Here is a 17,836-nt window from a genome sequence, read left to right on the forward strand (position 1 = left end):
CTTCACAGGCACAGTATGTTTGGTAATAAAAACGCAAACTCATGTCAAGTGGAATGTGGTTATTTTATTTTCAAAGAGGTGTGCAGCTTTTTCCATTTTTTTTTTCAAAAACAAAAAAAATTGTTGGCATTTTCAGTGCATTTTCTGAGAAGACAGTAGATTAAATTTAAGTGATTTGCAACTGCTTTTTCTTATATTTTAGCCAAATGTGGAGCAACTTTTATACATAAGCGAACTGACTTCACAACAAACAGGGCTCTGGGAGATTTTAAGATACATCTTTAAAAAAAAAACGAAAAAAAAAACTACTGCATTAAATTGCAGCCAGCACCCTGTCAGACACACACACCAGCCACATGCCCTTAACAAAATATGAACAAAATCTCAAAATGACACCTTTGACCCATAAGGACCTTCAGTTTCAATTCTTCCCATCGCACTTTAAAATTTCACACTTTTTGTCGTCTTTGCTTTAGTCGGACTTCTCCTTCTCTCTCATATGCAGGAAGACTACGCTGAAGACGAAAAGTCCTGTCATCATGGAGAAGGCGCTGGCGTAGTACGGGAAGGCTGAGGGAATGAAGCGCTCGTACTGAGTGTGCTGCAAGGGCCGGACTGAAACCTGCAGAGGACAAGTCGTACAGAATAATTAAATCCTAATCATCTTTTATGGATAAATGGGCAAGATAACCAACAGAAAATTACTTCAAATAAAATTTTTGTGATGTAATCTCTTAAAGCGCAAACAATCCAAGTAATTTGATGAGTGTAAACCCAGGTAGGTTACGTTTATTGAGCTTGCCTGAGTGGATGAGTAGAGATGTGTGTATCCCAGTCGGTTGTAGTCCACCTTGAACTGGAAGACTCCGTACACGTCAGGCAACTTGAACTGAACGCTGTATTTCCCTCCTGATGAAAAACCATGAAACATATCGGTAAAAATCAACAGAAAACGTACAGATTTATGCAATAAAAATACATTATATAATGGAATGTGTTCAAGTTTACCATTTTTCTTGAGATAAGTTCTGACAAAGGGGTCGATCCTCACAAACTCGAGCTGAATATCGTCACCGTCGAAGGGGACCCAGCGGCCCTCGGACAACATGTCGATGACAATGCTGTATTCCTGAAAGAAGGTTGTATTCGCATCCACAGCTCCTCACTTATGCAAACCTTAAACTGTACCGATTGCTGTTAAACTCACCACAAGGTCAGTAACTGTGTACGCTGCAGGAGGAGCCGTCTCTCCCACAGGATGATGGGTAACGGCTCCCACTCTAAGCACTCCAGCCTCCTTAAACACCCAGCGGGACAGAGACACAGCCAGCTCCAAGTTCCCCGTTTGCTCGTGCCTGGGAAACCCAGACAACAGGGAAGTTAGTTTTGGGGGGGTTTTATAAGACCAAAAATCTAAGTAATGTCTCACATAAGCAACAAAACAAAAATAACTGATGTGTACCTTTGAGAGCCTGGTCTTGCTTTCTGCACTGCAGAGTTGAAGAAGGCGTCGCTGAAGAAGTCCAGGGAGCCGCTGAAAACCACTCTGGCATTGTTTCTGGCCTGCAGCCCGGCGATCAGCAGTGTGTTCTTCCCCACAGCATGGGGGTACTGCAGAGGTAAAAAGCTCCCTTCAACAAAGCCATAGTTTCTAACAGAAAATATCATGCCATCTACAACAAACTACACTCCTCAAATCGTTAGCTTTAACCTAAAAAAAGAGGCTGATTATGAGAATGAAACAGCAAATAAGGCATATTTTATGAAGTAAAACTGAAATTAAATGTTTTGTTGATTTGTGGGTTGAGAAGCATTGTGCTGATTGCACCCAGGAAAAGCTTGTCACTGCTAAGGTCAAACAGCTTGTAGTAAACTGAAGAACAAAATATTGCCTCTGCAAAAGTGCAACCAGGCTTCATTCCAAGGTGGTGTATGAATGTCCCACACACTGCTGTGATCCTATTTTGTTAAATTAATAAATTCTTAACTGCCAAATGATTCATTTATTCAAGTTTCCAATCCCATAAATGACACCAAACAAGAATTAATAGCAGAATAAGCAGCTTGGCATCAGTAGATTGTCATATATTCAATTCTGCTGCTCAAGCAGCAAATGTACTTTCACTACAAATGGAGTACCAATGAAAAAAATAAAAAAGCCCAGAAAACTCACAAGCTTTCAAAATATATTTTTTGCCAAGCAGCATTGCTACAAGACAGATGGATTTTTTTGTTTTATATCCAATGGGGTGCACTACGTTCTCCTTTTGTAGTTGACCAGAACAAAATAAAATCTAAATCTAGGTTTTACTAGTTCAAAACTAGAGTGTACTCTTTGATGCACGCATTTAGTTTCTTCCCTTCAACATATACTGGAGTCACAAGAATTAAAACCACAAACTAGTCATTTTAAAACATCCACAATGCTAATGTAAAAAGCGTTTAAGTGACATTTGTTTCCATGGACAAATAAGAGAATAACTGATCTGTGTCTCCCTGGCTGACACTGATTTCTATGGGCAGGTTTGACCTGCCCGTACTTTGCTTTTTCAAAAAAATAAAACACAAAGGCGACAGTCCTGCAAGTTATCCAAAAGAGTTAGCAGCTGAGTCCAACAGCAAATCAAGGAATATCAGGATCTGCCAATTTCTACACCAAAGCATTCATCACTAACCTTTATCTGAATGTTGCTATACCCAAAAAATATAAGTATATGCTTTTTGTTGATGCATTTAAAAACTTGAAACACTTGGGAGTGTTAATTTAATTCATTTGTGGAGAAAAGAATTGCTTATTTTTGTTTTTGTAGTGATTTACCCCCTGATCACTGAACCGAGGACGTCAAGGGAAAATATGATTCTGCTCTCTTGCAGACTGACTGGTGCATCTTTATGCAAAGGTTTCTCTTATATGACATTCTGAAAATATTAAATAATAAATAGTCGAATATTAATTCTGCATGTCCACACGAATCTCAGAAAGCATTACAAGAAGTAAGAGTCTGAATATTATGTACGTGGGCAAATAATCTCCAAAACAATTAGAATCGGACCAAACGTTTAGATGTAGTTTAGTTTCTAGGTGATGCGGCTTGGTAATCATATTGGATTTATATATCCAGTGTTTTTGAGCAAAGTTCAGATTTAAGAAAATGTCTCAATTAAAAAAAAAAAAAAAAAAAAAAAAAGAGCGGACAGTAAGAGGTGGTGTTACCTGAGAAATGGGTCTGTCGGGGAAATAGGAGTAAGAGGTTGAAGAACCAGTGAGAATGTCGAGGACGAGTGGGTTGTCTGGGTCAGCAACCATGCTGGAATGATACATCACAAGGTTCATTTAAAGCTTCACATTCCTAAATAAGAGTCTTATTTTTTTTTTAAATAAAAAGTTATAATTCCAAATTAATATAAAAACTAACAAATTAGTTACACGGTCAATTAAGTGACAGGTTAGTTACAAGTTGTTTTTACAAGTTCATTGGTGAAAAAAAACCAATTGAAAATCCACCATGAAAGGGAAAACTATTCAACCAACATTCTTGTATATTCAACTCCAATTAAAATAATTTCTTTAATTTACAAGCAGACACTGCAATTTGATTTTTAATTTTTTTTTTTTTTACTTACCCAACACCCTTAAATAGAACAGGCTTGCTGGTTGGTTTGCCAACAATCGTGGCAGCTTTGAGTAGGTTCTCTGGGTCGGCAACAATCAGGGTGTGCTGGAAACCAATAACCAGAAAATAAGAGAGTCAAAACTTGGGATTGGAGCAACATCAATATAAATACTGTGAAGACCAAGCTGTTTACCTCTCCAGGATCAGAAACATCATAGTTGTGGTGGTCAATAACAGCCGTTTTTTCCTCATCAAACTCAATGCCACATTCACTACCCAGCTCCCTCAGAGGGTCCCCTGCATTACAGGAATTACTATGAATAATGTGCATTTCAACAAGTATATATTAATTATAAAGTAAATATTTTATCTGTCGACTGACCAATATCTGAACTTGCAGCGATCAGGACGTTGCCTCCACCATCAATGAAGGATGTTATTGTCTCCAAGTTTATATTTCCACCAAAGTCTGCAAAAACAACCAGAAAAAATGTTTTTAAAATTAAAAACTTTTTCTCATGTTAAAAAGTTAACACGAGGTATGAAAAGCCAAGTGAAATTTACCTTCAACTGACGGTGCAAAGATTATTAGGTGGTCGTAGAGGAATTGCCCATATTTGATCAAGGACAGAGAGGGGTCGTCAGCGGTCTTGAATGTGAGGTCAAATCCACGATCTGGAAAAAATAAAACAAGTTTCTGTTTTTCCTTTTTCTCTACTCCTTTGGTAAATTAAGGTTTGTGGAGACCTCTGAATCTCCCTGAACCATTATTTTGCAGCTAAAAGCAATCACTGTAACGGACATACAGTATAACAAGTTGTAATTTTTTTCTTCCATTCTGAATTATCCATTTGTTTTTGGAAATGTTGTGAACAACAACAGAAACAGAGATGTATTAATTCTGTGCACTCAGCATTTGAATGAAGAACATTAAAAATATTTAGTTGATCAGCTGCAATACAATTTTCTCTTTATGTAATTCATTTGTGGTTTAGCAGGAAACTCTGCACAGTAAATTATATGGTTTATAACACAAATTGAGATTTATCTGTGAGTAAGTCTTTTAATTGCACTCGGAAACATTAACCCTGATCGAGTATGTTTGAGCTTAGTTACGCTACATATTTTACCGAAATTTAATAGTGTTTTTATGGAATTTGGTGACAACCAAAACTGGTTTAGCAAAGGTTAGCAGCCATGCTGTGCTGAATGACGGAAGCAGTTCTGTCCAAGCATTTTCAAATGGTCTAGAAAACGCTTTAAAACCGCACACAGGTGGGACTAATTGGGTTTATGATGCTAAAACTACAAATGTAAAGATATGCCATCGTTTGACTGACCTGCCAGACTGCGGAAGAAGATTGAATGGGTGTCTTTGATGTTGAGGTTGTCCAGTAGCACCAGCGTTTTCCCGTCAGCCATAGCGCCGTGCAGCATGGAGGCCAACGAAAGCAACACGAGGACACTGCAGTCCAAAAGCGTCCAGCATCTTGTCGTCTTCATTCCGGTTCGCTTTTTAGATAATAAAGAACCGAACCGGTCCGCCTGCCTTACTGCTGTAAACGCCGCCATTTTGCTACACAAGTCGACGTCAGCGTTAGCGGAGGTATACTCAACTTTGACCCCAACATCCAGCCAATCACAGGAAGGAACGCGTCGGGGCTGACAGCCACTCCACCAATGAAATTAAGTTAGTGTTATTTATTAGGAATGTGGAAAGAAGGAATTTGAATTGCCACACTTATTAAGTATTATCTGTTATTGTCGCATAATTTTATAGAAATAAGTTCAAATTGTACATGTTATTCTTGAACTAAGCCCAAAAAATATAAAAAATAAAGAATTTTGCATATCAAACAGAAGTGATTCTTTAATGATCCACCAAGTCTGAGCAAGTCAACACATATTTACTGCAAATTATTTTTACAGGTGGCAAAATAAACATATCAAATAAAGAGTAAAACACCTTGAAATCAGCTCAAAACTACGGGATTATAAATCTGATATATTAGGACTTTCTTGCAATTATGCAAGCACAGGATGGGTGAAACCTGCTAAAAAAAAAATTCAAAAATTTCAAAAAAAAAAAAAAAAAAAAAAAATTTTTGGGCTGCACAGTGGCGCAGTTGGTAGCACTGTTGCCTTGCAGCAAGAAGGTCCTGGGTTCGATTCCCGGCCAGGGTCTTTCTGCATGGAGTTTGCATGTTCTCCCTGTGCATGCGTGGGTTCTCTCCGGGTACTCCGGCTTCATCCCACAGTCCAAAAACATGACTGTCAGGTTAATTGGTTTCTCTAAATTCTCCCTAGGTGTGAGTGTGTGTGTGCATGGTTGTTTGTCCTGTATGCCTCTGTGTTGCCCTGCGACAGACTGGCGACCTGTCCAGGGTGTACCCTGCCTCTCGCCTGGAACGTAGCTGGAGATGGGCACCAGCAACCCTCCCGACCCCATTAGGGACAAGGGTGAACAGAAAATGGATGGATGGATGGAAAAAAAAATGTCAAACCTTGTATGCTAAAGGTTCTTAACTCTCACTTAAGTCTTCAGTAGACTCATGTTTATTTACCAATCCTAAATTAAGCACTGTACACTAAGCACAGTGAAACACAGTGCACGTTTGAAGAAAGAGTAGATATTTAATCAAAAAATGGAAAAATACGAGTCTCTATTAGATTTACAATCTAGCATAAAAGGACAAAACACAGTCCTACATTTCAGTCTTAAAACAAACAAACTATACAAACTTGTTTAATCATTTCTGCAATTCTTTACCAAACTATTGCTGTAAAGAGTAAAGCAAATGCATCACTAAAGATTAAATTAGGTTAAAATACATTTTATTTAAAATGATTGAATCCAGATTAGTTTTCTTTAAACATCATGTTATAACCTAATGTATAATTCATCAAGAAACATAATATCCTAATTTCCTCTCGTATAAATTAGATTTCTAACAAAAGCAACATTTTATACATCACAGACGAACCTGTTCCACTACGTCTAATCTTTACTTTTAACATTCTCTTCCTTTTCTTCTTCTCCATCCCTCTCATTTGTTTGGTGCTCAGAAGTAGTTTCTTCCACTTCAACCGCCTCCTCCACATGAATGACAGTCTCTGACACTTGCTCTCCATGCATCTCCTCTGATTTCCCCTCTTCTTCATCCGTACGGAAGATCAGCTCTTCTTGCTGAATAACTTGTCCGGGCGCAGGTTGCCAGATTGCAGCGGCAGCAGCATCATCCCCCTCTCCGGTGGCGGCTGCCGCGGTGTACTGGTAGAAGTCGGAATCTGCCTGAAACATGACCAAGGCTTGGGCCGTGTGGATCCGAACATGCTGAGCCAAAGAGGTGGCGTCCAGAAATTTATCGCCGCATGAGTCGCAAGCATACAGGATCTGGGTGTTGGGGTCTGAGCAGAAGAAAATTTGTACTGTCATTTCAAATCCTGTCTCTAATTGTATGTTATTTTGTAAGATATAAAGGCCTATTATTAAGTTTTGTTTTTTAAAATCTATTTAAAAAATTTTTTAAGACATGAAATATCACAATTTTCAACCAGTTTTCATCCTCCAACTTCCTGTGTTTATGGTTGATGCTGATGATTAAATCTAATTATGTTAAACGTAGTAACTTACAATATAATGGTAGTAAAATTGCGGATTATGGTTTCTTGTTGAAATCTTTAGATATTAGGTTGATGTACTGTAGGAATGGGAAAATGATTCAAGATTTTCAACTTTTTTGTGTACTGACAATTTTTTCAGATAATAAATAATTCTAAACAATTATTAATTATTAAGAGCTAATTTATTTATTTATTACCACAAAATGTTTTCATTTTACATCCCGTAAAAATAAGTATTAAAAAAAAAAAGAAAACCATGTGTCCCTTTCATTTGTTAGTATATCACATAAAATCCCAGTGAAACTGGTTGTAACCATTCAAACTGTGAAAAAATTACAAGTGTATGAATTCTTTTGAAAATCACTGCAAGTGTAAGAAAAATGTGACTTTTTCCCCACAAAACATGAACCAACTTTGTATGGAAGAATCATAGGATTATGGAATCACTGTTTACAGTTTATCTGAAGTTTTTCAAATTTCAAGAGATAAAGAACAGTTCAGATTTTACCTTCTTCTTGCACCTTCTCTACTGCCTTGGTGATTTCAGCTTTCAAAGCCTCCGTTTCATCTGCAGACACCGAGGCAGTCACTGGGAGGACTGTTAACCAGAACAGGACAAGCGTCTACCTTCATTTCCTATAAAAGATGGCGCCTACTGTCTGAGGCATTGTTCAGAGAAAGATACTGACCCGTGAGCTGAGCCACAGCACTTCCTGCCAGGGCCTCGGCCGTAAGGGTGACAATGTCCTCTGTGGTAACAGTGACTATCTTGATCTCATCCGAAGACCCAGCTTCAGCACAGTCGTCGCTAACTTCTTCGATGGTTCCCCCCGTCAGCACCAGCCTCTTCATGCCGGCTTTGCCGTGGTGAACAGTCTTAACATGGGAGCGCAGGTTGTCCACCCGGTTAAAGCCACGGCCGCATTTATCACAAAGAAACGGTTTTTCACCTGGAACCAGACGGACGAAATTTTACAAGCCAGAATGTTTTCAGATCAAGAAGTAGCCTACAGATTTCCAGCGTTACTCTAAACTGAGTTTCGTACCAAAGTTAGTTCTTACCTGTGTGAATGATGATGTGTTTGGATAAATCCCCCACGTTCACAAATGCCTTGTTGCACATCTGGCACTTGTGTGGTCGCACGTTGTCGTGGTGTCGAATGTGATTTGCCAACTGGCTGGACTGCACAAACCTGTTGAGGAATTAAGTTGGAACAGGTCAGTATTCCTGCGACAGGATGGGCAGAGAGAACATAGCTGTAGAAGTCTTGTTGGGGTCAATTTGACCTACTCTTTATTACAGAAGATGAAATATTATATCATTAAACATAAATATGCGCCGATCCACTTTTTTCACTTCGATACTGATATCTGAGGTCTAACATCGGCCGATACAATCGGATACAGAAAAACTGAATCAACTTAAAATATTGTTCTTTTTTTAAATAGAGACATAAATGTACTGAATTACAAATTTATTTGCTAACTCTGTACCAGTACAGCACACTCAAGTACAAACTTGGTCAAAAATGTAAAATCAGCTCAACTTTAATTTGTTCAGTCAGTGCAATTAGGAGTATAGTAGCCAATGTAAAATAAATAAAGAAACTGACTAAAACAATTGGGTGACTTCCTTGGTCAAACATGTAAAAACTAAACTGCAACAAACCTACTTTCAAATGGTTCACAAAGTGACATTAGAAATTCTAAATATAATGTAGAATAAATAGTAAATAGTTGCTCAGAGCACAAAACACAAAGCTTGAATAGATCTACCCGGGGCGTGCTGTGGTGGCGCAGGGGGTTAGCACGCCCCACATTTGGAGGCCTTAGTCCTCGACGCGGACGTCGCGGGTTCGACTTCCGGTCCCGACGACCTTTACCGCATGTCTTCCCCCCTCTCCTCACCCTCCTTCCTGTCTGCCTACTGTAGAAAAAATACGAGCCACTAGCGCCGCAAAAACTCTTCGGAGAAAAAAAAAGGAAAAAAAAAAAAAAAGATCTACCCAATTGTCACAATATCCGATCTAGAATTTTTATCAATATCTGGACCGATACAAATATAAATTTTGGTTTGCTGCATCTCTAATTAAACATAGGGATCAGCAAAAAACATGTTTACATTCTGTCCTTTTACAAAATATTTCAAGATGTCTTTACTTTTCTGTTCTCTCTTTCACATCTATCATCATTGAAAAATCTCAGATTTCCAAGCTTAGTTAAATGCAAAATAAAACACGTGCAAATTATTTCCACACTGACATAGGGCTTAAATCTCACCTTTTCCCGCAGCGATCACAGACGTAGGGCTTCTCCCCGGTGTGCTGCCGGACATGAGCAATGAGGGAGCTGGCTTGAGTAAAAGCCTTGCCGCACACAAGACAGACGCAGGGTTTTTCTCCTGTAATACATACAACACTGTCTCATGTTGGTGGAAAATAATCAACATTAATTTGGAATTTCTTTGGGGAATAAGGAAAATGAGAAAATGTAGCTGATAAAGCAAAGAATAACAGTTCAGAACGTGACAGGATTACCTGTGTGAATGCGCTCGTGGCGCTGCAGAGCTCCGGGATCACTGAAAGCTCTCTGACAGTGCGAACACACGTATGGTTTCTCCCCGCTGTGAACACGCAGGTGTCTTTTCAGATTGCCTAAAAAGCACACACCAACCCACAAAGGTGAGATCAGATGATTCAAAGAAACCAAACAATGATGCCAACTTTGTTTAAAAATGACGTTTTAGAAAACTTAAGCATATGAGACATTCAATTATGAAAAGTGCTGATTTTATGAATATATATGTTTTACGTTCCCCGCCCCCCCCAATACTGGCTCCAAGTTTGGTTCATTGATCAATACACATATAGGGGTGCACCAGTAAACTGGAATAATCTGAATAATATTCAGCTCATGGGGGAATTTTTCTGCCATAATCCAAGAGCACACACTTTTAGTCTGAAAGCAGGATTTCATGTCTTTTGTCCCCAAAACTTTTAATACTTTTGCTTACATTTTTATTTTATTTTGAAACCAGGACTTCATGTCTTTCTTCTTAAAACTTGTAATGATTGTAATCAAAACTTCTCCTCACGCTCAAACATGGAAGGCAGTTCCATGTTTCGTAAGCAAGCAGAGACTAAGTGTGAACCTGTAATTAAAGTTAATCAGGTCGGATTGGGTTGGGTTTGACCTAAACTCTTCTCAGGGACCTAAATACAAATAAGATCCACAATTTACATATTTTTGAATATCCTGTATTTTTAACCTTAAACTTCACATTTCAGCACTGCAATGGTGTAAAAAAACATGATGAAGTTCGAGGGACAATGCAGTTTCAGCAAAAACACCAATGTTCCCAGTAAAGATTTTGTTACTTTTTTTTTTACTTATTTAAAAAAATTTTTCTTAAAAAACAATTTCTTTCTTTACCTGAAGTGGTGAACTGTTTGCTGCACTCCTTGCACTTCAGGGGCCCGTCTGCAATATGAATCTTTAGGTGAGCTTTCAGATTTCCTACCTGGTTAAAAAAATAAAATAAAATATGCGTCACAAAAAGCTGCAAATGTAATAACCTTACTTTATAATGCAATACTGTCACCTGGTTGAAGCGTTTGTCACAGTGCGGACACTTGTTGCCTTTCTCCGTATCATGGGTCTCCAGGTGTCGCATCTTGGCGGTGGGGTCGGAGAAAGCTTTGCCACAGAAGTCACAGTGGTACGGCTTCTCCCCGCTGTGCACCAGCTGGTGGCGCTTCAGATTCCCCGAAGTGGTGAAAAGCTTGCCACAGACGTCACAGCTGTAGCGCGCTTCACCCGTGTGCCGTTTCCGGTGCAGGTTTAGCAGGCTGACCTGCCGGTAGCTCTTCCCACAAGTGGAGCAGCAGTACGGCTTCAGGGGGCTACAGGGGGTGACGATGGTGCAACAAAGGATATGAAGCTGACTGAGTAGAAAGAGGTGGAAGAATGTATGAAAATGTGAACCTCACCTGTGTGTTTTCTCGTGGGCTTTGCAAGCGGCAGGGTCAGAGAAAGCCTTGTTGCAGTCCCGACAGCTGAATGGCTTTTCTCCAGTGTGGATACGCATGTGTCTCTTGAAATTACCTGTGTGGGTAAATTTCTTCCCGCAGTCCTACAAGAATAAAAGAAAAGAGCTGACATAAAAAAAACAAGACACTGAAACCGAATGATGCAGTGTGCAAAACTCAATGGAGTTTAAACTAACAACTAGCTTATTTTTTTATCCGGCATTTAAAAAAGAAAAAAAATCTTGATATTCCGACTGATTCAGTTTCACAGGGAACTAAACTTGCAACATTTGCCACATTTTTAGCTGGTGCAGTACACATTCTCTGCACTGTGCCAAATAACGCAGACCCTTTGAAAAACCTGTTCCCCCTCTTGCCTGTGGTGGCGCTGCACCAAGAATTAATGAAGACAACGACACAAAAACCGCTGAAGAAGACATTGAGCGCAACTTCCTTCTTCACAAAATGTAAACAAAAATGGAGTAGAGTCAGATTTTAGCAGTTGTACGATTTCTCTTTTGTCTTTGGTAAAAGACCACGAGCTTTTTTTCCTGCTTACGCTCTAGACATTCACCCAAAATGCCTGCAGTATAGTCCATTCTTGCTTTTGGAGCGGTCTCCGGTCCGCTTGGTGTTCACTTCAACTGAATAAAGACCCATGTTTTTTGAATCAGTTTGCTTTTTTGGTCCTCATCAGAGTTTGATTATGCATTCACACCTGCCCAAATGAACTGAACTTCCTAGCCTGTGAATACACCCTGACTGACGTCTGCACACAGTTGATAGATCAGCATGAAGTAATGCATATTTGTAGAAGAAAAATTAGACATGGTTTTCAATGTATTTAAACAAATAAAATTCTAAAAACAGCTTTCAGTGTAAATTCTAGCAGGGTGGGGTCACAAAACAATACCCCAAAAACTTTAGCTCTTCTCAATCCATCATTTGGAACATAACCAAATGTAAAGAAAGTGAAGGAAAACATTAATCAGAGAAGTGGCCCTGGAGGAGTTGGAGATCCAAAACTAAAGTGTGAGAAGTTATGAACAAAATCATTATTTCTAAGGCCCAACTCTTTATGGAAGAGCAGCAAGAAATAAAAAACAGTGAGAGATCCGGTTTGCTGTCAGGCATTTAAGGCATACATTTAAGAAGGTGTAGAATTGCTCAGATTAATGCATATTTATGCGTAACAATGGCCTAGTCAAATTCCAAACTTGAATGCAGCTGGGAAATTGCGTCAATACCTGAAAATCGATGCTCACATCAAAACTGATGCTGGTAGACACAGGATGTAGACACATCCTGTGAACTGGAGGGCAGATAGCATCGGCTTGAGTAAGTTGAAAATAAGTGCATGACTTTTTTTTTTTTTTTTTTTAGACTTTTAGTCATTAAAAAATTTGGAAAACCATGATGTAATTTTCTTCCACGTAACAATTACTCACAACTTTGTTTTACACTTTCATCTAAATTCCCAATAAAATACAAAAGTTCAAGTTGGATGAATACTGTTAAGAAAGATTAAAGTCAGACACGGTCAGAACGCCACTTCCTACAAACGCTTTATGTCTCACCCCACATTTGTGCGTCACAGAGCTGTACGGCTTCGATTCGGTTCGGTTGCTCATAGATGATGCCTGAGATGGTCTTCCGTCTTCCTCGCTGTCTCCTTCCCCTTGCAGTTCGATGCTGTCTTCTGCCTCTTCGACCTCCTCTCCCTCACTGGCCTCCCCATCATGTAGTTCCTGTCTGTCAGCCACCTCTTCGTCCTCCCTCGCCCTTTTCTCCTTTTTTTCCTTCGATGGACCTTCGTCTTCCAAGTCATTTTCTGGAAAGATTATAATCAAAAGCATGTAAGGCGTTTTGTCTTATAAACAAAAGACTAAAAGTAAAACAGTTCTATGCTATACATTTTTCTCCTGAGTTTAGACAGGGTTTTTGGAGGTTTCACCAACTCAAACTAAACACTTTTTAAGACCATTATGAATGAAACTTAAGACTAATGTCATAAAAATGTGCATATATAAATGTGCAGCGAGAAAATAAAGAACTACATAATACATACGGGATTAAATAGCCCTGCCATGACAAGACCTGTAATTAACGTATTCAAGGTCAACTTACATTTTTAAAATAAATTTAAGACACTTTAAGGTCTTAGATTCATTTAATGACGCTTGATTTAAGATGTAATGTGCGGACAGCCTGGTAAATATCAAAGGAAGCTGGTACAAGCACACAGCTCACCAGGTGAACTCCTACGTCGAGCAGGTTTTCTGATCCTTCTTCCACGCGAGTTCAAGTAGCTGCCTGAAGATCTCGACTGTGGTTCTGCAGATAAATGACCTGGTTATAAGATTTGCTACGTGCAAATTTGTGGACCTTAAAATATTATAAAAATGTTTTTACTGGGTGCGTAGTCAGCATCCGAGGGATCGTCCTGAAATCCTGTCGTGTTTGCCAAAGAACCCTCCTCTTCCTCCTTCACCGACACCGTCTTCTGTGCAGAAACCTGAGAGCTTTTGGGGGGTCTTCCCCGGCCCGGGTGCTTTCTGATGGGATTCAGCTGAGAAGCAGTTTGTTCCGGATCAGCAGAAATGTCTCCGTTCACATCCTCACTCTGTGAGTTCTTGAGATCTTCTGTCGGTGTGCCAGACGGAAACTCCTCCGCTTGTCCTGCAACTTCTGACAGCTGATTTTCTTTCTGTTCTCTTCCACCTGCCTTTTCACCTGGTTTGTTAGGAAATATGAGACCAGATGTGTTAGGGTATAAGGATATGATGGAAAAACAAAGATTCAAATTTAAGCTGCAGACTGTAAGATGATCTAATGTAAAAACAAAAATGTACATGTATTTATACCTTTACACTTCAGACTAAACAAATGTAGTAAATACAAAATGCGGTTTTCAAATACTGCTTCTACTGTTAAAATTAAAAAATGTATACACCAAATCCTGTCCCCTTGTGAAAAAGTACTTACCCTTTGTTGTGCCACGCTGAGCAGCAGCAATGGCGATAACTGGCATCAGTGTGAACCAACTGTTCTTTACAGCATTATTTTTAATTCAGCAGAATTTGAGGGATTACAGGAATGAATCGACTTTGCTGACTTTTCCAGACTTTGAGTGGCCCAAAGCCCAAATTTTTTTAAGGTCACTTGAAGCCAAGTGGTCTCGAGCTTAAAACCACTAGCCGAACATTCATCTACAGGTGTCATAACCTGTGTTATATGGACTCTTTGCTGCTGTTATTTCCTTGTATTGATTTTTTTTTTTTTCCTTCATCCATTTACTTCATTAAGCCCCACTGACTTCCCATCCTTGGGTCTAGTCAGTTTCCCTGTTGGTTCCTCTTTCCCCCTCCTTTGTCCGCCTCACTGGTCTCTCCTCACACCTGCAACCCATTAGCTAATCAGCCCAGGCACTTTTGTTCCAGAATTCACCCTCACAGTATTTAAACCCTTCTCCTGCTCACACGCCTTGCTTGTTCCTCCTGTTAAATCCTGTTTATCCTGCTGCCTCCCTGTTGTTCCTGTTAATGTACTTCTGCTCTGGCTCCATGTGTTCTCCATGGCTTGTTTTTGTAAGTTTTTGTTTTTTCTTTAAAACTTTCAACATGATCCATGTTCCAACTCCTTTCTGCATTTTGGTTCATCAACAAACTCTCTCTTCATGACAACAGGGTTTTCTGGTACAGAGCAAAATTCAGAGTAAATAAAGTCGTCTAATGTAGAGCTGCACAATACATCAAATGCAACTGTTACTGCAATTGGTATTCGTCTTATTACTATTTATCATGATAAATTTCTTACAATGGTTTGTATTGTCAGGATTTAGTTCTACAATTTTGTCCACTGTCCAACAAAAGCGTCATGTCAAAACATTTGAAAATATGACTAAATACAGTTATTTTCTACTGCTTAGTGATACAAACCTCTTTATATGACTGCCTTAAAGAAGTGTATCATCCCAACACTCAGCATTAGCTTTACAACTCAAATTGTGCAGCCTTAATCTGATTATTCTCAGCTTCTCAACACACACAAACAGTCAAATACTTAAAGACCTGGTTGATCATCAGGAAGATCCAGAGTTATGATGGATGGAGGTTGATTTGACATCGACTGATATGCAGAACAAGCATTTATGATTTCCTGCATCTGCAGGAAGTGGGCAACAGAGAGCACGTCCTCAATATTGTTGGGATTTAAGCACAGTTTGGAGGTGTACATAAAGTCTAGGACATGACCCAAACCTGCATAAGGAAAAGAAAACACAGAGAAATACAAGATTTGGTTAGGAGCCGATGACGAATAAGCAGCCGTAGTTGCTTCTAAAATAGTTAGAAAGTTTCCACATCATGATCGGATCCTACCAGCGGCATTGCTGATGTCCAAATGCACCACATCCTTCTGGTCCAAGAAAAGGGTTCGGAAGTAGACGCTGCATGCTGCCAGCACGGCTTTGTGGGCCTTGAAGTCCACGCCGTCCACCACGAAGGTGCAGTCACAAAGCAGCCCCTGCTTACGCTGCCGGTTGAGCTGCTCCAGAACCTCCCCGCTGTGCCACGGGAACTCCATTGATGTCAGGGTCAAAGGGCGAAGACAGAGCTCAGCCGCTGTGTATCTGAAGCAACAGAAGGAAGGCTTAAGCTTCTTAATTTTACCTGAACTCATTTCAGTTAATGTGAATTGTGCACCCTGTATGAGTCTATATTTATGTAAGAAAAAAGCTGAATGGTGTAAATTTGAATAAAAATACACATCAAAGACAAATAAATACAATTATATAGTAAATATCTCTAAAGCAAAGAATAGATATACAAGTAAAAAAAAAGACAAGTTTAACAAATGATTGAAAATAGGGACATAAAACAGATATACATCTAAGTGTACATACTAAAAAGAAAAGAAAATGTAACCTAAAGAATACAGGTAAACAAGTCAAAATAAAGTGACTAAATAAATTTTACATTGGGGATCATTTAAACAGCCAACAGAGCAGCAAAAACCATTGTTTAAAAATCATTGCTCTGAACACCTTGTAGTGACCCTATTCATAATTCATAGCACGCAATTAGTGGAATGAGTACAGGTTTTCTTTAGTTTTTTTTTTTTATTATAATGAAAGTTTTAATAAACAATAACAACACATTACAGCCAACAAAAGCATAGAGCGCAATGTGAGAAATACCAGCAAAAACACGAATGGCAATACACTAAAGTTCAACTTTTGCCCTACTGGTTAAGCACACGCTTACAGACATGAACATGAATGCAGTACATTAAAGTAAACAGTTTTAGGTTTGACAGTGCATCGCATCGATTACAATTCCTCCATCCTAGCAGCTTTGCTATCAGGGATTAATTTAGCGTGCCTACATGCATGTGTAGTGAAGAAACAAGATGTCGGAGCGGAGAGTCAGGCCTGTCCTCCTGTCTTGTTGTTTTCACGGCTAGCTCCGTCTCTACGCCCTCTTTCAGCGCCATTATTACATGAGAAGGAAAATTCCATAATTACCAATTTGTTGCGACCTCTTCACTTCGGCTTCACAGTAGTAATTTACGTGGTAGCGTTTGGTTTCTAACTCACGAGAAAAAAACGAACCCAATCGAGTTTTTCGGTGATCGATCCTTCCTTGCGTAGTACATCCACCGCCATCTTCTTCTCTCTGATCGATTGATAGGGACCAACCGGATGTGCCGGAGGAGCAGGCGCAGTAGGAGCATTTGTTAGGCAAACAATGACCACAAGATGGCGCAAAATGATTCGTAAATTATTGTTAATAAAATCGGTCATCTATATATAAGTAAGATAGGCACCAGCACCCCTCCCGACCCCACTAGGGACAAGTGTGTACAGAAAATGGATGGAGGGATCTCTCTCTCTGTATATATATATATATATATATATATATATATATATATATTTATAAATATAGTTAGAGAGCAAGACAGAGAGGCCAAGCAGGGGTTTGAACCAGCAAGTCTAACCCCTACCTCCTGAACCACTGTTGCTCTGAATAATACTAATTTTATGTAATTTTATATAGATTTTTCCAAGCCATTTTGAACTAAATCGTGCTACTGCAATAAAAACATACCTGTTTTAATATTTGTTCACATTGGCAATAAGCTTGGAGGGTGCTGTGCAACGAATACTTTTTTAACATTTTCACTTTGAGTAGCTTCTTTCAATTTTATCACAACATGAGTAGAGGGTACATGATAAAAGCAGTTACTAAATCATTTTTCAGTTTCATATCGATTTTGCAAATAGCTGGCCTTGTGGTTGTCACTTCCTGTGAACTAGGAAAGGCTCCAACCAGTTGTATGCTAAACTGTACCAGGCAGACTGTAATAAATTGGATGGAGGAGAGAGTCATGTGGTGTTCGTGATAAGCTTTAGCTTTGGGGCAGTTGTTTTCTGACTCCACTCAAATGAAAATCAACATATTGTAGTTTTAAATTGCTGAGCTGAAATGAGAAATTTGTAAATATGTCCTAAAATAGAGCGTGAAGAAACATAATAATGATGCTTGATGTTGCTTATTTTAAAAAAAAATT

General features: G+C 39.2%; 2 protein-coding genes across 8 annotated transcripts; both read right to left on the reverse strand.

Moving 5' to 3' along the window:
• Window positions 1–44: 44 nt before the first annotated feature.
• On the reverse strand, window positions 45–5,214 carry ddost (dolichyl-diphosphooligosaccharide--protein glycosyltransferase non-catalytic subunit). Its single transcript, XM_005805756.3, has 11 exons — window positions 4,955–5,214; window positions 4,179–4,289; window positions 3,997–4,083; window positions 3,808–3,911; window positions 3,625–3,719; window positions 3,215–3,308; window positions 1,463–1,611; window positions 1,208–1,355; window positions 1,009–1,129; window positions 803–909; window positions 45–622 (listed from the first exon to the last, which is right to left on the reverse strand). Exons 1-11 carry the CDS (start codon window positions 5,184–5,186, stop codon window positions 473–475), a joined length of 1,398 nt encoding a protein of 465 aa, XP_005805813.1. The 5' UTR covers window positions 5,187–5,214; the 3' UTR covers window positions 45–472.
• Window positions 5,215–6,224: 1,010 nt separating this feature from the next.
• zbtb17 (zinc finger and BTB domain containing 17) lies at window positions 6,225–17,077 on the reverse strand. Of its 7 annotated transcripts, none has more exons than XM_023336160.1 (16): window positions 16,878–17,074; window positions 16,652–16,746; window positions 15,646–15,896; window positions 15,337–15,525; window positions 13,679–13,999; window positions 13,517–13,600; window positions 12,844–13,097; window positions 11,228–11,370; window positions 10,840–11,140; window positions 10,671–10,758; window positions 9,776–9,892; window positions 9,519–9,639; window positions 8,301–8,431; window positions 7,928–8,188; window positions 7,747–7,836; window positions 6,225–7,022 (listed from the first exon to the last, which is right to left on the reverse strand). In XM_023336160.1, the coding sequence occupies exons 3-16, from the start codon at window positions 15,848–15,850 to the stop codon at window positions 6,613–6,615; spliced, it is 2,715 nt and encodes a 904-aa protein (XP_023191928.1). In that variant the 5' UTR covers window positions 15,851–15,896; window positions 16,652–16,746; window positions 16,878–17,074; the 3' UTR covers window positions 6,225–6,612. The 7 variants fall into 7 exon arrangements, with proteins under 7 accessions (XP_023191928.1, XP_023191921.1, XP_023191911.1 ...); XM_023336153.1 differs by having other exon boundaries at window positions 16,863–17,074; XM_023336143.1 differs by lacking the exon at window positions 16,652–16,746 and having other exon boundaries at window positions 7,747–7,806; window positions 16,863–17,077.
• Window positions 17,078–17,836: the final 759 nt, after the last annotated feature.

This window comes from Xiphophorus maculatus, chromosome 1 (assembly GCF_002775205.1).
Source record: "Xiphophorus maculatus strain JP 163 A chromosome 1, X_maculatus-5.0-male, whole genome shotgun sequence".
Lineage (NCBI taxonomy): Eukaryota > Metazoa > Chordata > Actinopteri > Cyprinodontiformes > Poeciliidae > Xiphophorus > Xiphophorus maculatus.

What these genes read in the sequence shown, in the direction of transcription:
- ddost (XM_005805756.3), bottom strand. Translation starts at nt 5,186, where the DNA reads ATGGCGGCGTTTACAGCAGTAAGGCAGGCGGACCGGTTCGGTTCTTTA. An exon ending in CTTTGCACCGTCAGTTGAAG is followed by an intron (nt 4,084 to 4,178) that starts GTAAATTTCACT and finishes TTGTTTTTGCAG; the next exon opens with ACTTTGGTGGAAATATAAAC. An exon ending in ATCTCTACTCATCCACTCAG is followed by an intron (nt 623 to 802) that starts GCAAGCTCAATA and finishes TGTCCTCTGCAG; the next exon opens with GTTTCAGTCCGGCCCTTGCA.
- zbtb17 (XM_023336137.1), bottom strand. Translation starts at nt 16,999, where the DNA reads ATGCTCCTACTGCGCCTGCTCCTCCGGCACATCCGGTTGGTCCCTATC. An exon ending in CTGTGACGCACAAATGTGGG is followed by an intron (nt 11,371 to 12,843) that starts GTGAGACATAAA and finishes TTATTCTTGTAG; the next exon opens with GACTGCGGGAAGAAATTTAC. An exon ending in GCCCACGAGAAAACACACAG is followed by an intron (nt 11,141 to 11,227) that starts GTGAGGTTCACA and finishes CACCCCCTGTAG; the next exon opens with CCCCCTGAAGCCGTACTGCT.